This window comes from Musca autumnalis, unplaced genomic scaffold (genome assembly GCF_047663935.1).
Source record: "Musca autumnalis isolate F117 unplaced genomic scaffold, ASM4766393v1 scaffold_1, whole genome shotgun sequence".
NCBI classification, from domain to species: Eukaryota; Metazoa; Arthropoda; class Insecta; order Diptera; family Muscidae; genus Musca; species Musca autumnalis.
Window position 1 is genome coordinate 129,696,621 of NW_027411644.1, and position 22,625 is coordinate 129,719,245.

The 22,625-nt window shown below is 34.8% G+C and overlaps 1 protein-coding gene across 4 annotated transcripts in view; it reads left to right on the forward strand.

The window, feature by feature from the left end:
- The window catches only part of side-VII (sidestep VII transmembrane protein), a 1,783,907-nt gene that overhangs the window by 1,603,291 nt on the left and 157,991 nt on the right, over positions 1-22,625 (forward strand). The window contains exon 15 of one of the 4 annotated variants that reach the window (XM_073992696.1): positions 17,078-17,736. The exons of the other annotated variants lie outside the window; for them this stretch is intronic. Within the exon in view, the coding sequence (XP_073848797.1) occupies positions 17,078-17,473 (396 nt within the window). The 3' untranslated portion in view covers positions 17,474-17,736. Of the gene's footprint in view, positions 1-17,077; positions 17,737-22,625 lie in introns of those variants that run through there. 4 annotated transcript variants of the gene reach the window in all.

The window sequence follows — 22,625 nt, forward strand, 5'->3', positions numbered from 1 at the left end:
CGTACACATAAATACGAATTTCCAAAATTTCCCCAATCCTATGCTCCAACAATAATCTCAATTTCAAATTTCAGGATTCCAGCTCTGTCCGTTCACTCGAATCCCTATTGTACCAAATTAAGTACTTTTCGAACACATAAGTACGAATTTGCAAAACCACCCTCATATCTCAGTCCTACACTTCACAGTAATCTTAATTCCAAATTTCAGGTTTCCAGCTACATACATACGTTCACCCAAATCCAAATTGCACTAAATTTAGTACCATTTAGTACTTTTCGTACCCATAAGTACGAATTTTCAAAACTACCTCAATCCTACACCCCACCAGTAATCTCAATTCCAAATTTCGAGATTCCAGCTTTTATCCGTTCACCCAAATCCCCATTGTATCAAATTTAGTACCATTTAGTACTTTTCATACACATAAGTACGAATTTCCAAAAGTTCTTCAATCCTACACTCCAACAGTAATCTCAATTCCAAATATCAGGATTCCAGCTCTATCCGTTCACCCAAATCCCTATTGTACCAAATTTAGTACTATTTAGTACTTTTCGTACACATAAGTACTAATTTCCAAAACTACCCTCATATCTCAATCCTACACTTCAACAGTAATATTAATTCCAAATTTCAGGTTTCCAGCTCTATCCGTTCATTCAAATCCAAATTGTACTAAATTTAGTACCATTTAGTACTTTTCGTACCCATAAGTACGAATTTTCAAAACTACCTCAATCCTACACCCCACCTGTAATCTCAATTCCAAATATCGAGATTCCAGCTATTATCCGTTCACCCAAATCCCCATTGTATCAAATTTAGTACCATTTAGTACTTTTCATACACATAAGCACGAATTTCCAAAACTACCCTCATATCTCAATCCTACACTACAACAGTAACCTTAATTCCAAATTTCAGGTTTCCAGCTCTTCAGCTACGTTCACCCAAATCTAAATTGTACTAAATTTAGTACCATTTAATACTTTTCGTACACATGATTGGTAATTTTCCAAACCATTTCCTTTTAGAAGCACCACTTCCCAACCTTGATTTCCATACCAAATTCCTATATTCCTGGGGCCTATTATTGATTTCATTAATTAGTTATCGATTTCTTCAAATTACAGATTTTGAAATTGAATAGTTATGACTGTACATCTCCATATACGATAAAATTCTTAATTGCAAATAAATAGTGGTAGTATGCACAATTTTATTGCACTTTCATTGATTTGCAAACATTTAGTTATTCACGACATCTGTTGCAATGGAAGATAACAAATGTCTTGTCTTTCTATTATTTAGTGGTTTACGGTAAAATAAGTGCGCCTAGAAGTAAACTACAAAATTTGAAATTATGTGTGATCGTTTACGGTATCATGAAGTTATAGCATTGTTAATTTGACACATGTCTTGCAGAGGGCAAACTAAGTGCATAAGTACGTAATAATAATGAAAAATAAGGATTTTTGTTGTTGTTATTTTTTGTGGTTCCAGGACGAATTTTCTAAAACCCGGCCTTATCTCGCACATTTGCATCAACAGTTACCCACTGGTAAAATTTCAAGCTCCTAGCTTTAGCCGTTTTGGCTGGGCGTTGATGATGAGTCAGTCAGTCAGTCAGTCAGTCAGTCAATCACTTATCACCAAGCTCATTTATATATATAGATATATGAGGAAAAGTCAAAATTTTTTAGTTTCCATGAAGCCAAGGTTTGCACTATTATAATACGCGAACTATTGTAGATTACCAGTAACTATGACTATTGCTGGATTATTTTAGATGTTTTTGTACAAAGCTCAAACATTTAGCAAAAAAAATTATTTACGTGGTAGTTACGACCGCGTAAAGGAAAAAAACATAGGTAAAAACACGTTGAAGCTAAACAGGTTTTTTACATTGCTATTCGATTTCTGATTAATCCATTCAAATGACGGACATCTGTCCAAAGTAAAAGTAGGAGAATACAAAATGAAGACTACACTTCTAATGTATCACTTTCCAAAATTTCCACTGCATCCACCTTTTATGGATGCTGACATTTTGAAGCCGGATTTCAGGTGTTTTTTGTATTTTTTATGTAACTGGGACGCGCATTCGGATATTTCGAAAAACCAATTATAGGATTAAAGAACTCGCGATTTCGCATAATCTGATATGTATATTGAGTATGTAGCCCACACAGCAGCAGAGTAATCTACTGCCAAAGGCCAAAATTTAGTGTGATATTTTTTCTAAAAAACCTATTTTTTGGGTACAGTATTTACAATATCGTTTTGAGTGTGCTGGTACCCCGCGATATTTTAGTTTTTCGACGATCCAGATCATATGAATCACAGATCATAAAAATCCATCTACTAGAACGGCGGAAATGGCTACTGCAAAAATTGAAAAATTTGCGAAAAATGTTTTTCAAAATATCGCTGACTAATTCGCGTTTTATGTGGATCGTTTCCATTTCAATGAAGAAAGTGAATCATCACTCGCGTTTGTGCGAAAACAGCGGTTTGAAAAATTTAGTGGCGTGGGAGCTGTATCCGATTTATCCATAAAATACTGTGTGATGCTACATCCACGGTTCTTGATGCATTTTATTGAAATATGTTTAGATCGATGTATTTTTTCACGGTTGATAGTGAAATCGGATGCGCATAAAAAGTATATGCACGTTGTGCAAAATATAAGCGTTATACAGTTTGTTGCACACTAAACTGCAGACGATGCTACATCTTAGCGGCCAAAGTAAATCCTGGCAAATGTGTACAAATTAAAAGAGAAGAATTCGCTGTATTGGTAAACCGCATGCGCATCAAGTGATTTTGAGGATTTCGCGATTTACACGCATTTCAAAATGAACATTACCCGATACAATTTTATTTCAAGGTTATACCCCATTTAAAGGAACCCAACATTTATTTGAAAGATATCCATATCTTCTGCTAGATGTTAGCGTGTTTTCGAGAAGTGATTAGAATAAAAAATGTGATTTATTGCGGGAAATTTAACTAAAATAGAAGAAAAACTCCGACGTATTTTTCTTACATTTTGTTCAACTAACTCACAAAAGAAATTTTAATAAATATTTTCTCTTACAAAAATTTTATAAATTTCCTCAATATATTTTTTTGTTTTCGCTATAATATGAAAACCACTAAACGGATTTGTATAGTTTTGGTTTCATTTGAATCTTCGCGATGTATAGATTACGTACATATTTTTTATATATTTTTCAGAGGCATAAGCAGGTTGAATTTTATTAAAACAAGTTGCAAACTACCAATTGTTTGGAATTCTTTCCTAATTTCCGCGAAAATGCACAACTTTTTCACTAAAGTTATGGGACCTCAGTAAACATATAGTATGTAGGGAGCCCCTAATTAAGAGAGTTTCTCAATATAATGATTAGAGTCTTTTAAAGATTTTTTTCTTTTTATCAGAATTGAAACCGCCATAACTTTTGCGCGCAACAACCAAAATTAGTATCACGAACAGATTTAAGAATGACATTTTTTTTCCCAATCTATGTACCAAAAATCTTTCATGTAGCTTAAAAAAAAATTTTTAATTTTTTTTTTATGGAAAACTAAAAAATTTTGTCTTTTCTTCATATATATATCTATATATATATAAAATTCTTCGAGTCTGTCATGATGTTCGAAATTAAACTCCTCCGAAACGGCTGGTCCGAATTCCACGAAATTTTGTATGTGGAGTTTTTAGGTCTGAGAATAGGTTTTTAGCTATTTTTTATACTGGTCAGTTGAGTGACCAGGGTACCTTCCCCACAAATTTTTTTAAGAAAACGTGAAATCAAAGATATTTTTGAACGTATTGTTTAAAAATTGCTTGCAATACTATGGTAATAATTGCCGTGATCCTGAATGGTCATTTCGGAAGTGGAATATCGCGGTCAGCCCAATTTTTCAAAATTGTATAATTATAGACAATATTTAATTTTAGTAAGCGTGACTACAATAAATACTGGCTTCGATAAGTGGGAATGCGCGATCAACCACACATTTTGGTATACAGTACAATCTCGATAATGTTAAATGTCGCTTGACCGAAGTTCCAAAAAAATCGATTGAGAAATCAGCCAAATCCTAATTTTAAAGATGGTTAAATAACTAGAACGTCTAAAAATTTGCATTGGTCACTAAAACGACGGTCCAATAATGCGTTGTATTTATAATCTATCTAAATGTATGTCAAGTTCTTTTAGACTGACATGATGTTCTAAATTAAACTTCCGAATCGGCTGGAGAATACCGAAAATGGAGTGGGTGGGGGACCTACCCCACATCGCGTTTTAATAAATCGCGAAATCTCAGAGATTATTAGACATATTAGTATTCAATACATCAGCAAAGGTGGCCTCTGCCATTAATGGGAGTTTTGGAAGCAGAATACCGCGATTACGTCCAATTTTTGAAGACTTTATTCTTACTGCAAACACGCCATGAACGTTGACTTGAGTGCTTGGAATAACTCGATCAAGATCACGTTTTTTATACAGCAAAGACTAGATAAATTCAACTAGCATTTTGAATTAATTTTTCATGAATCACTGATGTTTACGTGTTTAGGAGCTTAAAATAATAACGCACTTTGTTAACAAGAAGTAAAAACGGCGTTAAGTTCGACCGCGCCGAACTTTTTTACCATTCACCACAATTTATATTGAAACCAGATTTTAGCCGTTTCGGTTGGATAATGTGACTGAAACCTCCAAGGGCGACTAAATACCAAGTATAGCCATACCGGTTGAATAATGTGGCTGAAACCTTGCATATACTGAAAATCGGGAGGTACCGTTCTATGTAGTCTATATAAAAACCTAAACATGTACCGAATAGTCTATGTGGGAATGTCTTCTATCCACAACGAAGACTAAAAACCAAATTGTAGCCATGATGGTGAGGAACCTCCAAACTGTTCTATCTATATCAGAACGTGGACTTATACCGACAAGTCTCTGCAGGTATGTTTACGACCCCCGACGGAGACAACAACAACAAATTCGGTGGGAAAATTAGGCAAAACCTCTTTACTATGTAAAATCAAGAGGTACCGTTCTATGGGAGCTTTATCAAAAAGTGGACCTGTAGCGATAATACTCTGCAGGGGTATTTACGACCCCCAACGGACACCAACAAACCAAATTATAGCCATTTCAGTTTAATAATTTGGCTAAAATCTTGAAAATACCCAACCTCGGGTGCTTTATCAAAAACTGAACACAGAATGGGAATGCTTATACCCCAAGGAAGACTAAATCCCATTTAATGGCGAATGCCGAAAATCGGGTGGTACAGTTCCATGGGGTTTATATCAAAACGTGGACCGGTATAACCCACTTCCAATACCAAACATCCTAGGAGAAATTAATTACAAAGTTCAATGTTAAATATTGCGGGCTGTATCTTGATTTCAGCTGAAGAACATCGCTACATTAACTCATTTTGATTCTGATCAAAAAAAAAAATGCGAAGTGTTACAAACGGAAACAAAAAGTTGGTTATACCCTTCATCTTATGGTGGAGGGTATAATTAAAAGAGTTTTCTATTTTTAATCTAGAGACACAATTTTGTTTTATGAAGTTTCAAGGAGAATGCATGGTTACGTAAATTCGTTTCGAAAATCGCAACATTTCATTCGTAAGTCGATTATTCTATTTGTAATTCGACTATTCTATTTGTAATTCAAATTATTCCACTATTTCATTTATAAATCGGAAAGCAACAAAAAGGAACAAATGAAATAATTCGAATTACAATTGAAATGTTTCGAATTACAAATGCAATTCTCGAAATACAAATAAAATGTTACGAATTAACAAGTAAGAGAGGGCTATAGTCGGACGGGCCGACCATGTGATACCCTACACCACTACATATATGTATTAACTCATCGCGTATTAAAACCGTTTTAAAATTTGATTTTGCCTGGCTGGGGAATCGTTTTGAAAGAAGGTGGCAAAGCGAATCATGCTGCAATGTATGTATAAAAATCCAATTGGACAATTAAAACGTGAGGGCACCATGTAATATGCAACAATGCAACAACTGGGAATAGGAAAATGTGGTTCTGTACACATAACCCATTATATATTAAGCAGTAGGCCCGTTATCTAGCAGACAGTTTATTGCAATTTTCATCGGGGGGAAGATCAGTAGTTCTATATTCATATGTAGTCTACTTTGCCGGTATATGCCCTCCAGGTAAAAAAATATAGACCAAAAATATTTTTTTTTTTGTATTGTTCATACAAATGTAATGGTCCATTTCACCCGCTAAATAATATCAGATCATCATCCAAAATTGTAGGCCTCTTCTTCGACCTAAACTCTCACCTCATGCGAAATTTCGCCATTATTGAACTATAATTGCGGCCTCTAGCGTGTTTATCATTACACTACAAACAAATAACAGGGTATATTAGGCTGTAACTCTGTTATCTTATCATTTACACCAACACAATTGACATCAATAGAAAGGCCAAGCGTTCCTCTTCCGAGTATAGCTTACTTGCCCGGAATGTCTCTTCCAGGAATAAAGATATAAGCTGTCTACTAAAATTTTTCACAATTTTCACACAAAAGTTGTGGTCCATTTAACCATCTAAATATTATCTGATCGCCATCTCAAATTGCAAGCTACTTCTTTGTCATATACTCTTACCTTATTTAAAATTTCGAGGCGATCTGACTATTATTGCGACCTACAGAGCATATGCAACATTGGATAAAAATTATGTTTTTGATCCATTTCACCCGCTAAATATTTCACGATCATCACCAATTAAAATATCGATCTATTCTGACGTGAAACCAACCTCCATACCAAATTTCGTGACGATCGGTCCAAAATTGCGGCCTGGAGTTTGATTACAATTTATAATGGACAGACGGACACACGGACGGACCGACCGACGGACACACATCTCAAAATCGCTTTATCTCACCGAGATATGAAGATTGGTATGCCACATTGGGGGTCTCCGACGAATATTTCGCGGTGTTACATGAATTTTTACCAAAACTAACTTATAATACCCTTTCCACATAGTCGTGTAGGGTATAAAAATGGAATTCTCGAATTACAACTAAACTGATTCGAATTGAATCTGAAAAGGTGTAGATATATTAATATGTAGATGGGCTATAAATGTTTACACGGAAAACTAAAAACGGGCCAGCAACGCGGACCGGGTCAGCTAGTATATATATATATATATATATATATATATATATATATATATTCTATATTCATAAATGCATTAGTCACATATTTACACTGCACGGCCTATTCGTAGTCCCTTCTATTTTGATACACACACGTTCGTATAGCTACCCAGCCAACATTTTTTTTCCGAATTTTTTGCGAATTCGGTCAGAATCTCTGCACAAGTTGCCGATTCTGATGCCGAATTCTTTCCGAATTCGGTACAAAAGTTGTATGGACGTGTCCACCGAATTCGGAAAGAATTTTCTAAGAAAATTCTTACAAAATATTAGAGTTTCGCAACGAATTCGGTCCGAATTCGGAAAAATATTCTGGAAAATTCGGTAGAAAATTAAGATTTTTTGAAGAAAATCGGTCCGAATTCGGAAAGAAATTCTGGAAAAACTCGAAGAAAAGTTTAGATTTTCTGAAAAAATCGGAAGAAATTCTTGGGCGCTGACGCCTTTGATATTGACACACAACACAGAACAAATCCCCACTTAGACACATATTTCTTTTAATGCGCTATTTATGGATGATTCAAATTTCAAACGTCCTAATGATTTTCCTTGTTGTTATCATTTTGTGATTAATAGTAGAGTAATGTGCACGAATATGTTGAAGCTATCAACACTAGCCTCAATTATTATATGTTGCATTTATATTAAATGAATTCAAAAACTGTATATGCCAATTTTATAAAAAATCACTTTGTTTTTCGACAACAATCGAACAAAAAAATCCCTTAGAAAATCGATTAGAAATCGAAACTAATTCGGAACGAGATTCTTACGGTACTTCAGAAAATGTGCAGAGATTCTTAAAAAAAAGTTTTGGAAAATCGGTACAAATTCTAGAAAAATATTAGAGAAATCAAAAAAATCGGAAATCAGAGCCCTCGGAAAAAATTGTTAGCTGGGTACATACTCCAGCATCGTCGAGTTGTTGTACCGTCTATTCAGTAAGTGACTTGCATTCAAATATAAACACCCACGTATGTACGCATACATATTGAATTTTTTGTCCTTCTTCTTTATATCGTGTCCGTTTTATTGCACAGTCTCCCGCCGGTGTTTTATTACTAAGTACCCGGTCAGTAAAGGAGTACTGTGACACACATTATTTTGGCTATTTTATATTTTCGAAATTTAAATATTGTTTGAAATTTTCGTTGCATTTTTGGACACATATACGCTACATACATTTGGTGGTTATTTATAAATATTTAATAATGCATGCACTCTACAATCGTTCAATCGGAATTTTACTTGTGTAGGAGGTTTTCACACTTATATTTTAAAATTTTATGATTTTTTACTTTTGCTATTGTTCGAATTTCCTGTTAAATTTATGACACAAATATACGGCAAACGGTAGCTTTGGTGGCTTGAGAATTTATCCTTTTGTGAGAGAGTAAAGTAAATTATTTTGTTGGAATTCTTCTTTTTGGCTATTATATTTTGCTTATTTTGTTCCATTCCAATATTCTGTGGTTACATTTTTTTTGGCTTGACATTGTTTTCTCGGTAGAATGGTTTTTACTCCTTCAAATTTATTCCTTCGCGCTTCCAAGTCTATAGTCAATTTACTGAGCACTTCAGTTAAGTAAAGGAAGACGAACTTGATTTATATGACCTCGAATTTAGGAGTGAAGAAATTGAAAAATTGTGTAGAGTCGGGCTGGATTCTTGTTCTATGAACATTTTTGAAATGAAAAATATTTTCTTTACAATTTTTTCCATTTGACATTTTTTTCCTTTATAAAATTTTTCATTTCACATTTTCATAGAAACAGAAGTGAGCCCCTGGAATATGCATAAACTTCGTTGGGTATCTTCAAAATTTGGATAACGTTCATAACCCTGCGTTAAATTTTAAATTGGTCCACTTTCAGAGATTTGTTAAGTGTGGTTTATGGGAGCAACGTGTGAAAAACAAGTTTCGTCTTTGAACTTGAAAAGAATTAGATGCATTCTTGACAGAGAGAATTCAAACTCTTCTGTGTTTGCATGAAATTGGATGTGTTGACCCTTTGTATAATTCGAATTATAAAATTATAAATATTGCACTTCCTCTCCTCGATCTTATCTCCGTCCCAAAAACTTTGCAACATCTTTTCGTTCGTCTTCTAAGTTTTGCTGCGTTCTTTGTACAGAACAACAGCACAAAATAAATATTTGCCAGCGGTCCGTAAATTGTACGACGTTGGAAAGATATAAATTGTTCAAAAGACATCGTTTGAGTTTAAATTGCGGAACGGACACGAAGTCAAAATTGTGCTAGTCGTTGTTGTCGAAAGTGCAGCCAGAGACATCACACTATGTTGCATGGAGTCCCCCCTATTGTTAGCAGTCCGAGTCAAATTGTAATTCCCAGAAGTTCGTAGTTGTCTGCTTCAGCTTCCACACTTCGGTCTCAAATATTATATAGTATCAATATCTGATTCTTTACCGACATCGGTTGATAATTTAGTTCACCGTTCACCAGGGAGCTTCTTTTCCTGCTAGGGCGCTTATGAGTCATCTCTTGTTTCGAAATGGTTTCAGAAAGATCTGGGACTCCAGATTCAATCCAATAAATCGACAAAATCTGGAGTTAGTAGTACTGTCTGTAACTTCGCAGTCGTGGTTACAGGTCGTCTACTTTCGAAACTTCGACGTTAGTAGTATATTCCATAACGGGAAATCTTCCCACATTTTCGGTTACTTCGGTTCTTAAGACGGATATGTCGGTTATAGTTTTGGCAGAACCTCAATTCGGGGAAACGCGTTTTGTAGATATTGTGATAGGAGCAGATAACTAAAGATCATACTTTACGACTTTCGCCATGTTTATTGCTCGCTCAAAATAAATCATTTGGATGGATAATTACGGATCCTGTCACATAAAATGTTGCGGCCTAACCAAACATGGCGAACATAAGCTCACGCTGCACTATCGTTCGCGGGGTCCCTTTGGTAGGACAGGTCAACATTGATCTTTGCAGCAGCTGGGTCCCTAATGGCCTTGTCGCTTAAATTTGCCCTAATGATGATCTCTAGAATTTATTTCAAGATACTGGAGTAGGCTGACGAATTAGGTTGTTGCGTTATGTGGCATAATAACGTTCTTCAGTGGAAGACTAAGTGAACTAGATTACCACAACAGCCCAAGACGTGAACGACATTGGATTCTGTGTTAATGCACCGGAAGTTTGTAATTAAAAAATTTCTTATTGAACACCAGATAATGATTAAAAATTAAGGAGGATGATAAACTCGAACCTTCACCGTCAAAAAGTGCATTACTCTCCGAGAAAGGAGAATTTACAGGAAGCAAATATGTGACGAAAAATTGTTTAAAGCACGAAAAGACGTGATGTTTCAGTTGTACTGGTATTGGTCATTTTGCGTCTGATTGTACATCAAAACCGAAGGAATGGAAATCTACATGAAGGGAAACTACAATGTTTGGAACGTTTAGAGAGGAATCTTTAACACAAGAATGGTATATTGATAGCGGTGCTACCAATCAAATGGCAGCAAAACGAGAACATTTAAAATAACGTGTGGGTATTTTGATGAAATAAAAGCGGCGAACAACACCACAATACAAGCTGTTTAAATTGTGATATACATATGAAATTTGCAACGATCTGGTTGCCGTATTATGAATTCCTCAGAATCAGTTATTGGAATGACAACGCAATTGAATGGGTTATACAAATTGAATGTTTATTCAACAAAAAGCATCGAAAAGGGTCAGCAAGTACGATAATTAGCTATGGGTGTTTAGTCCGGTCAAAATAGACATGCGCATAAGGGGGAAATAGCAAAAATTCCCACAAAGCTGAATTTTGGTGGAGAGCTAGGGTTGGCCATTAGAAGCAACGTCCTAAAAGTCCCCATCGATCCCATGTGTGCAAAACAAGTTATTCGGGGTCAAAGTTCATTTTTGGAGGCATTATTCAGTTTTTTTTTAATTTTTCTCAAAAACGGTAATACTAAGCAAAAGCTCGATAAAGTAAAAGTTGTAGATTCAATAATTGTTTACAAGATTGGTCTTTATAATTCATAAAAAAAGACTTACCATTTTCGAGATATCTCGATCTAAAGGTCAAATAAAATATTAGCCGCGTAAGTACATTATAAGGCGAACCGGTCAAACGATATCCATTTTGCAGTAATCGGTTCAGTAGAACCGGGTCTAACCCGGTTTTTAAATTTGGCCTTTCGGGTCTAATAACCGGCGAACCGGATCCGCAACCGTTGAAAATTATACATTTCCGTAATCAGCGCGACAAACCCTACCTTCTGACAAAACTTGAAAAAAAAATCGGAGAGTTTTCGTTGGGGTCGTTCCCGTTGGGCTTTCGATTATACATGTGGGTTAAATGGGCTATTTTTGCATAAAATGACTCTAACATTGAATAACTCTACTAAACACACTCCGAATTTGTTGGAATATTTTTTAGAAGATAGCTATAATTTCGCTCTTCAAGAAAATATATATTTTTTTTGCGGGACAGATCCGATTACTTCGCTTATTTTAGCCGGTTCGTCTGAATATGTGCATATTTCCCTTATAAGTGCATAAAAATCATGTGTTTTTTAGAACAGCTATATCTCAAGAATGGTTCCTTCTAAGAAAAAAATTATAAGGTTCAAACTTGTAGATAATTTTTCTGTCTACAATATTTACTTTAGTCACTTTTTGATTGGATCAACCTTTTCAAAAAATAAATCCGAAAACCTAAAAACCCTTAAATTTTGACCTTTGACCCCGAATAATTTTTTTGCACACATGGGATCGATGGGGACTTTTAGGACGTTGCTTCTAATGGCAAACCCTAGCTCTCCACCAAAATTCAGCTTTGTGGGAATTTTTGCTATTTCAATGTCTATTTTGACCGGACTAGCTGTACTTGTATCATTGTGCCATGGTGTATACCATGTGCAGAGGGTAACCAACATCGTTTAAGTTTCTCCTAAGAAGGCTCCTGAGCGTCTAATGATATAGACATTATTCATTCGAACGTATGCGGTCCAATAGAAATAAAGTCGGGAGGCGCAAAAGTAAATAAGAAATGGCCTGCATAATTAAGGAAAATCTACAAACTCATCATAAAATATGGTACAAGATGTAAATATTCCCGATAGTCAAAGTGATGTTGGGTCATGTTCATCAATGAAATGGATTGAAGCGATGAAAAGCGAAATAAAGTCGCTGAAAGAATGTCGTATTTGGTAGAAAAAACAGTCTGGAGTGAATATCATTAAGACCAAAATGGCAATTCAAAAAGAAAAAGAGAAGTCGTTAGCGGCGACCTGACTTAACGCCCAACAGCTATAAAACCCGAAATTAAATTACGTATTCTCACTTTGACCACATAATCCAGATAATGATCCACGACTTCATCTTTGCTTTTCATTAATCATCAACAAACTTCACAAAGTAAAGATTTTCACCTATTGATTTAATTTCGATTGGACCAAATACGTTAGAATGAATAATGTCTAAACCCTTAGACGCTTTGGAGCCTTCTGAAACAATGTTGTTTACTTCACCACATGATATAAACGCTTCCATAGAATTCTACTACATATTGGGCCGGGGCGATTTGAAAACTTTAATGGGCCCTTCGCGTTTCTGATTTCTGAGATTGAACTGAGCAAAAAAGTCTACTGGACCATATGTCTACGATGAAAATCGAGCCTCCCGATTTTGACTTTAAGTTTTTTATCTACGTTTTTTTGACATCTTGGCATATAACAGCCAAACCATTGAGATTTTCGAGCCAACACAAATTGTAGCCAAGACAGTAATTAGGAACTCTCTAATACATCGCAAAAGCATTGGAACGCTTCTTCAGGCAGTTTTGATCTTGAGAAAGTGCAAACTTTTCGGAAAATGTCGATAAATGGCACTGTGCTACAAAAATTGACCAGGAACATATTCAAGCGTTCTGATGCAAAATTCCATCGTGTTGGGATCCATGGGTCACTTCGTTTTATTTTCTTATAACGGTAAAAGTAGTGAAAATCTGCGGGTTCTTATATTTTCAAACTTATTTTTTCCACAACGGATTTCTTTTGATCCTTCTTCCTTTTAAAGGGTGAATAATATCTTTTGACTAAGCTATTATTGTTTCAAATCGGATAACAAATGGCTAAGTTATAGTGGTTTATGTCTGAAAAACCCCACAAAAAAGCTATAACTGAAAAAACCTGGATGCTAGAAATATTGTACCGTACGATGTGCAAAGCATAGTTGAAATATGTTTCGGTCGTATGATTGGGAAAAGGTTTATTAATGAATCATCATTGAAGTGTGAATATTGTCGATTGTGCGATCATTGTAATAACTAATAATTGATGTTAAATATAGCCCTAAATAATGTTTTTGTAGTCAATTATCAGAGTACATTAGCAAAATAGTTGTGAGTTTCGTCGAGTTGAGCTGTCTACTTTATCAACACTAGAAATGGAATATAGTGTAAGGTTACCTCCAGGCGTTTAGGTACTATTAAAAATTCTGATGTATTCTAGGACCTATAGTACAATTTTATATGAAACAAATTTGTTTTATCTGTTACGATCACATTTTATAAGAGATTTTAACGATTTCTGATAATAGTTACAAAAAGACCCCTTTACGACCAACACGAGGGTTACATTTTTAACAAAAATATTTCTCATTCTTGTTGGCTTTGTATTGTTGGACTGCAAAATAATACTTGTTGTGTATTTATTTCAGCTAAAGTCCATACTTTGTTGCTTCAAAATTTGAAGAAACAAAATGTTTAACAGTGGGTATTGAAATTGATTACTACGAGCGGAGGCAGAGAATACTATAGTTTCGGAAGCAGCCAAACTTCCTCATCAGTTCTCTTAACCGTTGACTCTGTATCAATAAACAGGTCAATAAGAGTGACCAGAAAATTAAACAGAACGAGAAATTTTCTGTATCCTCCTAAATCTGTTGACCGCACAATTGAGTCAGAATAATCAAAATCATATACCCACTACTGTTTTTATGCTGTCTTTGCATCGCAAAGAAGACAAGCATAAGTAGTGTTGTTTGCAGTAAGCAGAGATCACAACAAAATGTTGTTTTTGCTTTATGCGTAGTCAACAAGTAAGGCCGTGCTGATTGCCTGTTATTGTTGTTGGCTTTGTATTGTTGGACTGCAAAATAATACTTGTTGTGTATTTATTTCAGCTAAAGTCCATACTTTGTTGCTTCAAAATTTGAAGAAACAAAATGTTTAACAGTGGGTATTGAAATTGATTACTACGAGCGGAGGCAGAGAATACTATAGTTTCGGAAGCAGCCAAACTTCCTCATCAGTTATCTTAACCGCTGACTCTGTATCAATAAACAGGTCAATAAGAGTGACCAGAAAATTAAACAGAACGAGAAATTTTCTGTATCCTCCTAAATCTGTTGACCGCACAATTGAGTTAGAATAATCAAAATCATATACCCACTACTGTTTTTATGCTGTCTTTGCATCGCAAAGAAGACAAGCATAAGTAGTGTTGTTTGCAGTAAGCAGAGATCACAACAAAATGTTGTTTTTGCTTTATGCGTAGTCAACAAGTAAGGCCGTGCTGATTGCCTGTTATTGTTGTTGGCTTTGTATTGTTGGACTGCAAAATAATACTTGTTGTGTATTTATTTCAGCTAAAGTCCATACTTTGTTGCTTCAAAATTTGAAGAAACAAAATGTTTAACAGTGGGTATTGAAATTGATTACTACGAGCGGAGGCAGAGAATACTATAGTTTCGGAAGCAGCCAAACTTCCTCATCAGTTCTCTTAACCGCTGACTCTGTATCAATAAACAGGTCAATAAGAGTGACCAGAAAATTAAACAGAACGAGAAATTTTCTGTATCCTCCTAAATCTGTTGACCGCACAATTGAGTCAGAATAATCAAAATCATATACCCACTACTGTTTTTATGCTGTCTTTGCATCGCAAAGAAGACAAGCATAAGTAGTGTTGTTTGCAGTAAGCAGAGATCACAACAAAATGTTGTTTTTGCTTTATGCGTAGTCAACAAGTAAGGCCGTGCTGATTGCCTGTTATTGTTGTTGGCTTTGTATTGTTGGACTGCAAAATAATACTTGTTGTGTATTTATTTCAGCTAAAGTCCATACTTTGTTGCTTCAAAATTTGAAGAAACAAAATGTTTAACAGTGGGTATTGAAATTGATTACTACGAGCGGAGGCAGAGAATACTATAGTTTCGGAAGCAGCCAAACTTCCTCATCAGTTCTCTTAACCGCTGACTCTGTATCAATAAACAGGTCAATAAGAGTGACCAGAAAATTAAACAGAACGAGAAATTTTCTGTATCCTCCTAAATCTGTTGACCGCACAATTGAGTCAGAATAATCAAAATCATATACCCACTACTGTTTTTATGCTGTCTTTGCATCGCAAAGAAGACAAGCATAAGTAGTGTTGTTTGCAGTAAGCAGAGATCACAACAAAATGTTGTTTTTGCTTTATGCGTAGTCAACAAGTAAGGCCGTGCTGATTGCCTGTTATTGTTGTTGGCTTTGTATTGTTGGACTGCAAAATAATACTTGTTGTGTATTTATTTCAGCTAAAGTCCATACTTTGTTGCTTCAAAATTTGAAGAAACAAAATGTTTAACTCTAATTGGCTGAAATGGCTTGGTCGTAAAAATATGTTGGGTCTATAACATTGCTTCTTATTTTTTCCACAACGGATTTCTTTTCATCCTTTTTCCTTTTACATGTAAAGGGTGAATTATATCTTTTGAATAAGCTATTATTGTTTCAAATCGGATAACAAATGGCTAAGTTATAGTGGTTTATGTCTGAAAAAACCCCACAATAAAGCTATAACTGAATTTCTCACAATTTTCAAAATAAATATTGAACAAAACAAAAAACATATTTTTGAAAATTATGAGAAATTCAGTTATAGCTTTTTTGTGGGGTTTTCAGACATAAACCACTATAACTTAGCCATTTGTTATCCGATTTGAAACAATAATAGCTTATTCAAAAGATATAATTCACCCTTTACATGTAAAAGGAAAAAGGATGAAAAGAAATCCGTTGTGGAAAAAATAAGAAGCAATGTTATAGACCCAACATATTTTTACGACCAAGCCATTTCAGCCAATTAGAGTTTATATAGCTTGTTCATTGGAATGTTTATCTATATGGCTAGCGAGCAAGATAACGCTCAAAGAAATAACCAAATTGGTTCCCAGTTTGTACAACAGATGGTGTATTGTTGTTGTTGTTGTAGCAGCATGAAACCTACGTAGAAGCATAGGTTTGGTGCTGGGTTGGCAGCCGCTGGCCGAAACACTATGGTTTCGTGTCAATCCAGTACACAAGAACCCACTGAAGTGGGACTGAAATAATGGTGTGTAAACAGCTTAAACAGCTCTAGTGAGTGGAAGATTCAGCGGACTCACATATACCTGAATTACACTTACGATAAAAAGAAGAATTCTTCTAGATCCATTTCTCATAACAGTTATGGTGTGTAACTAGCTTCAGAGAGTTATCGATTTAGAGCCCTCACATTTACGATAAGAAGAATCCGACCCTCATACATTACACTAAGAAAGCCTACAGCTACAATATCTTCAATGTGTGCAAAACATGAAACTACCGTAGGAAAGACCTACACAGTAATTTGGTCGAACGAAACCCATACGATTTACAAAATAAAATCCTGTTATGTTTGATGTTTATAACAATATTATGTAAATTTACTAAGCCCTGACCACCAACAGAAATAATATTGAAGCAGGAGTATAAGTCAATCAAACAGAACAAAATAAGTAAACAAATTAATAATACTTTTCAGGATGGAAGTCAATACGAAAATCCGTTTCCTCAAGGGACATTACCAAGACGACAGCATGTGTGGTCAAATTATAATTGCCTAGGGTCTGAACCGCGATATTTAAGTCCAATTACAGAATTAAATCACCAAAGTCTTCTAACCACAAACAGTTTTGCCCCAAGATTATTTTCTGAACATTTGGCATCATCAACAATAAATATTGCGCCTTCAACTCTTATATCACCGTTGTCTCGAACCTTAAACCACGAAACAGCTCCATCTAATGAAACATTACGAATCAATTTCCCTGAGGAAGTAATTAATACAAACATTGAAAATTTGCAAACAACTAGAGTATCCGGTCATTCTATCGCAATTCACACGCCGCTATTAAATAAAATAACCAAAATCGCATGACAATAGGCAATTCACAAGCTTGCAGAGATAGCCATGTGACAGGATGTAGACTTATCAATTAATATATATATAGATGTGCTCAAAACCACCACATTTTGTAGGTAGATTTTTCAACGGCGATAATAAAATGTGTTTTTTTTTATAAAACATTCTTGTAAAAATATGATTTAGTATAAGATTTCGTTTACAAAACTATTTGTACAAAATTAAAACAATAACCAAAATTTTAATCAACATGAAGAATAAAAAGAGAAACCTTGTAAGACTGTTTTTAAATGCATTGAATATCGAGAAATTACTTCAATTGCAGCAGAAGTGTTTCAACATGAAAATGTTGGCACGCAGTTCGTCGGTGTCATGCTTAAGTGTTCCATACGCAATTTTCCCGTTTTGAGATAATCGCATTTTACTGTTTGCGCCATAACTGCATGGAGTTGACTGAAGAAAATATTTATATTTTTGATACAATTTAATAGTATATAGAACTTCTTTAGAGGAATATCTGTTGGTATAAAAAAGTTGTAGAGAATTGTTTAAAAATATAATTTTTTCGAGTTGTTCCATATCCACACTTATGACACAAATATTGTAAATCACATCACAAAGTGACAAACAATTTTCCCATCATTGCCTCAATAAATTCAAACCTTCTAAATCGAAAATTGAAGTTTTGATTTTTGGAATGTGTTTTCCAATTTGTAAATTATTAAAATATTAATGTTATACCTGAAAAGAACTTATGCTTTCTATGCAGATAGGAAAAAGCCGGCCAGAAATTCAGAAAGAGCATATATCCCCATATAACCCTAGAAACCATATACACTAATACCTCGATTTGCGTTAATAATTGGTTCCGACAAACTTCAACGCAATGCGAAACAGCGCAAATCGAAGGAGATGTTTCCACGTGTTTGTGTGAATTTGTTAATTGGACAACACATACAGAAATTTGAGAAACTTAGGAGTAAACAAAAAGATGAACCAGACATAAAAATAAATGAAAAATGGTTTATTAACAAAAGCAAAAAAAACTTTCCGGAGGAGACAAAATGGTTACTCTCACTAGGACCAACATTTGCTCTACCGCGGTGGTGCTCAAAATATTTTGTGCATTAGTCTCTCCGAGCGATTCTTTCCTTTGCTAAACCACGACAGATGAGAATAAAGAGAACATATTTTGTTGTTGCAGTCACGTTAACGTATATGGGTGATCTTGGCTGCTGTACCGACAACCAAGGAGAAGTTTCCACTTTTTAATTTTATTGTTGATGGAGAAGAATTAATACATTCAAATGAGGAGAGAGAATTCCAAGAATACGCGAGAGCCAGATTTTCAACGGTGATAGACAACCACATAAACAAGGTGAAAAAGAATAGAAGAGATACATTTATACTCCGCACAGTGGAACAAACGCAACAATATTTGAAAACACACAACGATATTTTGGTACTCAATGCGGATAAAGGTAATGTTACTGTGGTAATGGGTAAAGAAGAATACAAAAATCGAATGATGGGCATAGTCGGAGACATAATGATGTACCAGCGAATAATCAAAGATCCTACAGCCACACTGCAAAAGAAAAACAATGATTTGGTCGAAGAACTGTTTAAAAACCGACATATCAATGCCATGGAAAGAAAAAACTCAGAACTGACGTGACAAGTGCTCCTAGTATATATGGGCTTCCCAAAATCCATAATGAAGGACATCCAGATAAGGATATCCTATGACCGATCTGTTCCTGTATAAATTCGCCTGCTATCAATATGAGCAAGTATATTGTGAACATACTCAACAAGCTAACCAAAGATTCCAAATATAACATAAGAGACTCGATACAATTTAGAAATAAACTTAAGGACTCGACAATACAGAAAGACGAAAAATTGATATCGTTTATGTAATAGCACTTTTTCCGAGCATTGCGGTTGATCTGGCGATAAAGATTTTTGAAAGTCGGTGCGAGGAACAGCAGATACACAAATATGCCTAAGAGCCTATTCCTACGTATTTTAAGTTTCTGCATAAAGGATAACAGATATTTTACATTTGAAAATAAACTTTATAAACAAAAAAGAGGTTTGCCTATGGGATCACCAGCTTCTCCAGTAGTAGCTGACATTGTTATGGAGAAATTGCTAGATTCCTGTATAGAAAAGTTGACTATTAAACCTACGATTTTGACGAAATATGTTGACGACCTGTTTGGTATAATAAACCGAAGTGCAATAGTGGAGACTCTACAAGTTCTCAATAGTTTTCATAAAGACATCCAGTTTACCATCGAAGAAGAAAATAATAATATGCTTCCGTACCTGGATACGCTAGTTATAAGAGATGACGAAAAGATAAAAGTGGATTGGTACCAAAAAGCATCATCTTCTGGAAGAATAATAAATTTCTTCTCCAAACACCCAAGAAACATAGTAATCAATACCGCGAAAAATCTTATTCATAGGGTCTTATCAGTAAGCGATGATGAATTTCACACACAGAACAAAGTGAAAATTAAAGAAATTCTTAAGATGAACAATTTTCCGTTAACATTGGTTAACTCACTAATTAATGAACATCATAAAACAACAATAAATGATAAAAACGACAAGAATAGTGAGGAGAAAATATACAAATCCATGATTTATGTCCCAAATATATCAGAGAGATAAGAAAAATCGCATATTCACTACAAGAATAAGTTTACAATAGCTTATAAATGCAATAACACATTAACAAGTAAAAAAGTATCAGTCGGCTTTGCCGACAGAGATATACCCTCAGCCTGTAAATTGAAACAATTTTTCCCAAAAAACGTATGTATTTAGGGGGTTTTAAAAATTTTGGGCGTTTGAACCGACAAAAATTTTGATTAGGATTAAAGATCAAAAGTCTTGCGGAGGAGATACTAAAAGGAATGGATCGACATTGACCGTTATGGAAGTGGATCTCCAGCCACAACATATGGTGCCATAGGGGGTTTTTACACTCTTCAGGCTGTTTGCTCAAGAAGTATGGACTTGTCCCTAAAAAAACTTTTACTATCGTAATTGAGGCAGCTAATGTAAGTTCCTTCAACAAAAAGTGATTCGATAGCATGTCTTAAAGTGAACATATCCGAAATTTTGTGTGGGAGGTACCGGATGGAGTGGACAAATATAGTCCATATTTGAACATGATCTATATCTGGTAGATATATTAGGATGTGTAAAGTATAGACCAATTCGGCCACTCCCTTCAAGAGTTACCGTACGAAAATTTTTTCGAACATTTTCGAACTTTGTGGGGGAGGTACCTGAAGGAGTGGACCGATATAGCTTATCTTCAAACTTCAACTATGTTTGGGCAAAATATTACGAAAGCCAACATTTGAACCGCCAGTAGGACAGACAGACAGACGGACGGACATGGCTAGATCGACTCCAAATTGTCTGAAACACATTTCGTCCAAACATTCTTGGGGTCTAAAACCATTATTTCGATGAGGCACATTTTCATCGTATCAAAGTGTATATCGACCTTTTTGTAGAAAATTAACTTATGTTGAAACTGAGGTATGGGGTACTGTAACTCGCGAACAGTTGTACTATACCATAACTTTTGAACGCATTTCGGTAAAATAAACTGTTTTAGCCCGATTCACCGATGGGTTTCTTAAAATAATAATTTGAGCGGAAGCTGTGGTCGTTTTAATGTAAAAAAATAGGAAAAAATCGTTGAAGGAAACGAGTTTTTTTAAGTCAATTTTCAACTAGCGGCTTTACAATGCAATGTAGAGTATAATGTTCAAAGCAGAAGTTAAAGAATATACTTCAGAGATGAAGTTTCTAGTGTATGATTTTTTAATATAACCAATGCATCAATCTCAAACGGATGCTGACATTTTGAAGACTGAAAATTTGAGTTTTTTGAATTTTTGCTCTAATCGGGACGCGCAACTGTACTCGTTTAAAAACTGATTATGAGATTGTAGTACTCGCGATTACGCATTTATTGGTGTATAACTCGGGCGTGTAGCCTTCAAAGGTTCACAACAGTCTCAGCTTAAAGTCGAAATTTTTGTGCGTAAATTTTTCTAAAAAACAGTTTTTTGGATTAAAAATTTATAAATGCCATTCGATTTCAGTGGAAACTCGCGTGAATTTAGTTTTTTTACGTTCTGAATCTAACAAGCCTTTGTGCGTCTAAATCCATCCACTAGATCGGCGGATATGATACCCCTCAAATTTCGAAAATCTGCAAAAAATGTTTTTGAAAATATCGCGTATTTAGACGCGTTTTAGATGTGTTATCCCTACTTAGATAAATAGAGCGAAACGCATATTTAAAATGTGCGAAAACAGATATTGAAAAACGTTCGCGAATCCGGAGATACAATAGATTTTTTCTAAAACCTGAGTACGATGCTACATCCACGGTTCTTGATAGATCGCATTGAAATGACATAGGATGATGTATTTTTTAATGGTGATCATTGAAATCGGATGCGCATAAAATGCAAATGTAATTCGTGGAAATTATGGGCATTTTACTGTTTTTTGCACCCTAACATGCAACTGATGCTACATCGTGGTCGCCAAATGGAATTTCACAAAGTGTATATCAAATAAAAGGGATTGATTCGCTGTTTTGAAAAATCGGATGCGCATCTTGTGATTTCCAATATTACGCGGTTTATATGCGTTTCAAATGATGTAATATTCATTATTTTAATGTTATGTCACAATTGGAATTCCTTGTGATTTAATATAATGTTCTAAAAATATTCGCCAATAGGAAAACTATAAGCGAAAAATTTGTTGCAACGGAATATCTTCATTATTGTGGGAAATTTGGACGAAAATGACGAAGAACTCAAACATTTTTTCTACAACCTTTCCTATAAAACCATAAAAAAATAAAATTAGAATAACATGATTTTTATTTTTTTCGTCATATTTTCTTTGTATTTTTGCAAATAACATGAATACTATAGCTCCAAACTTCACGACATAGGTTTCATTTTATTCCTCACAATATCTGGATGCTGCTATAATTTTTTTATATATATTTTTTGTAAGTATGAGCGCTATTGTTTCAAAAATATGTTTGTAAATACGTGAAATTATTTAACAAAATTAATTTTTCGCGAATCCATTGAATCTTTTCGATTTT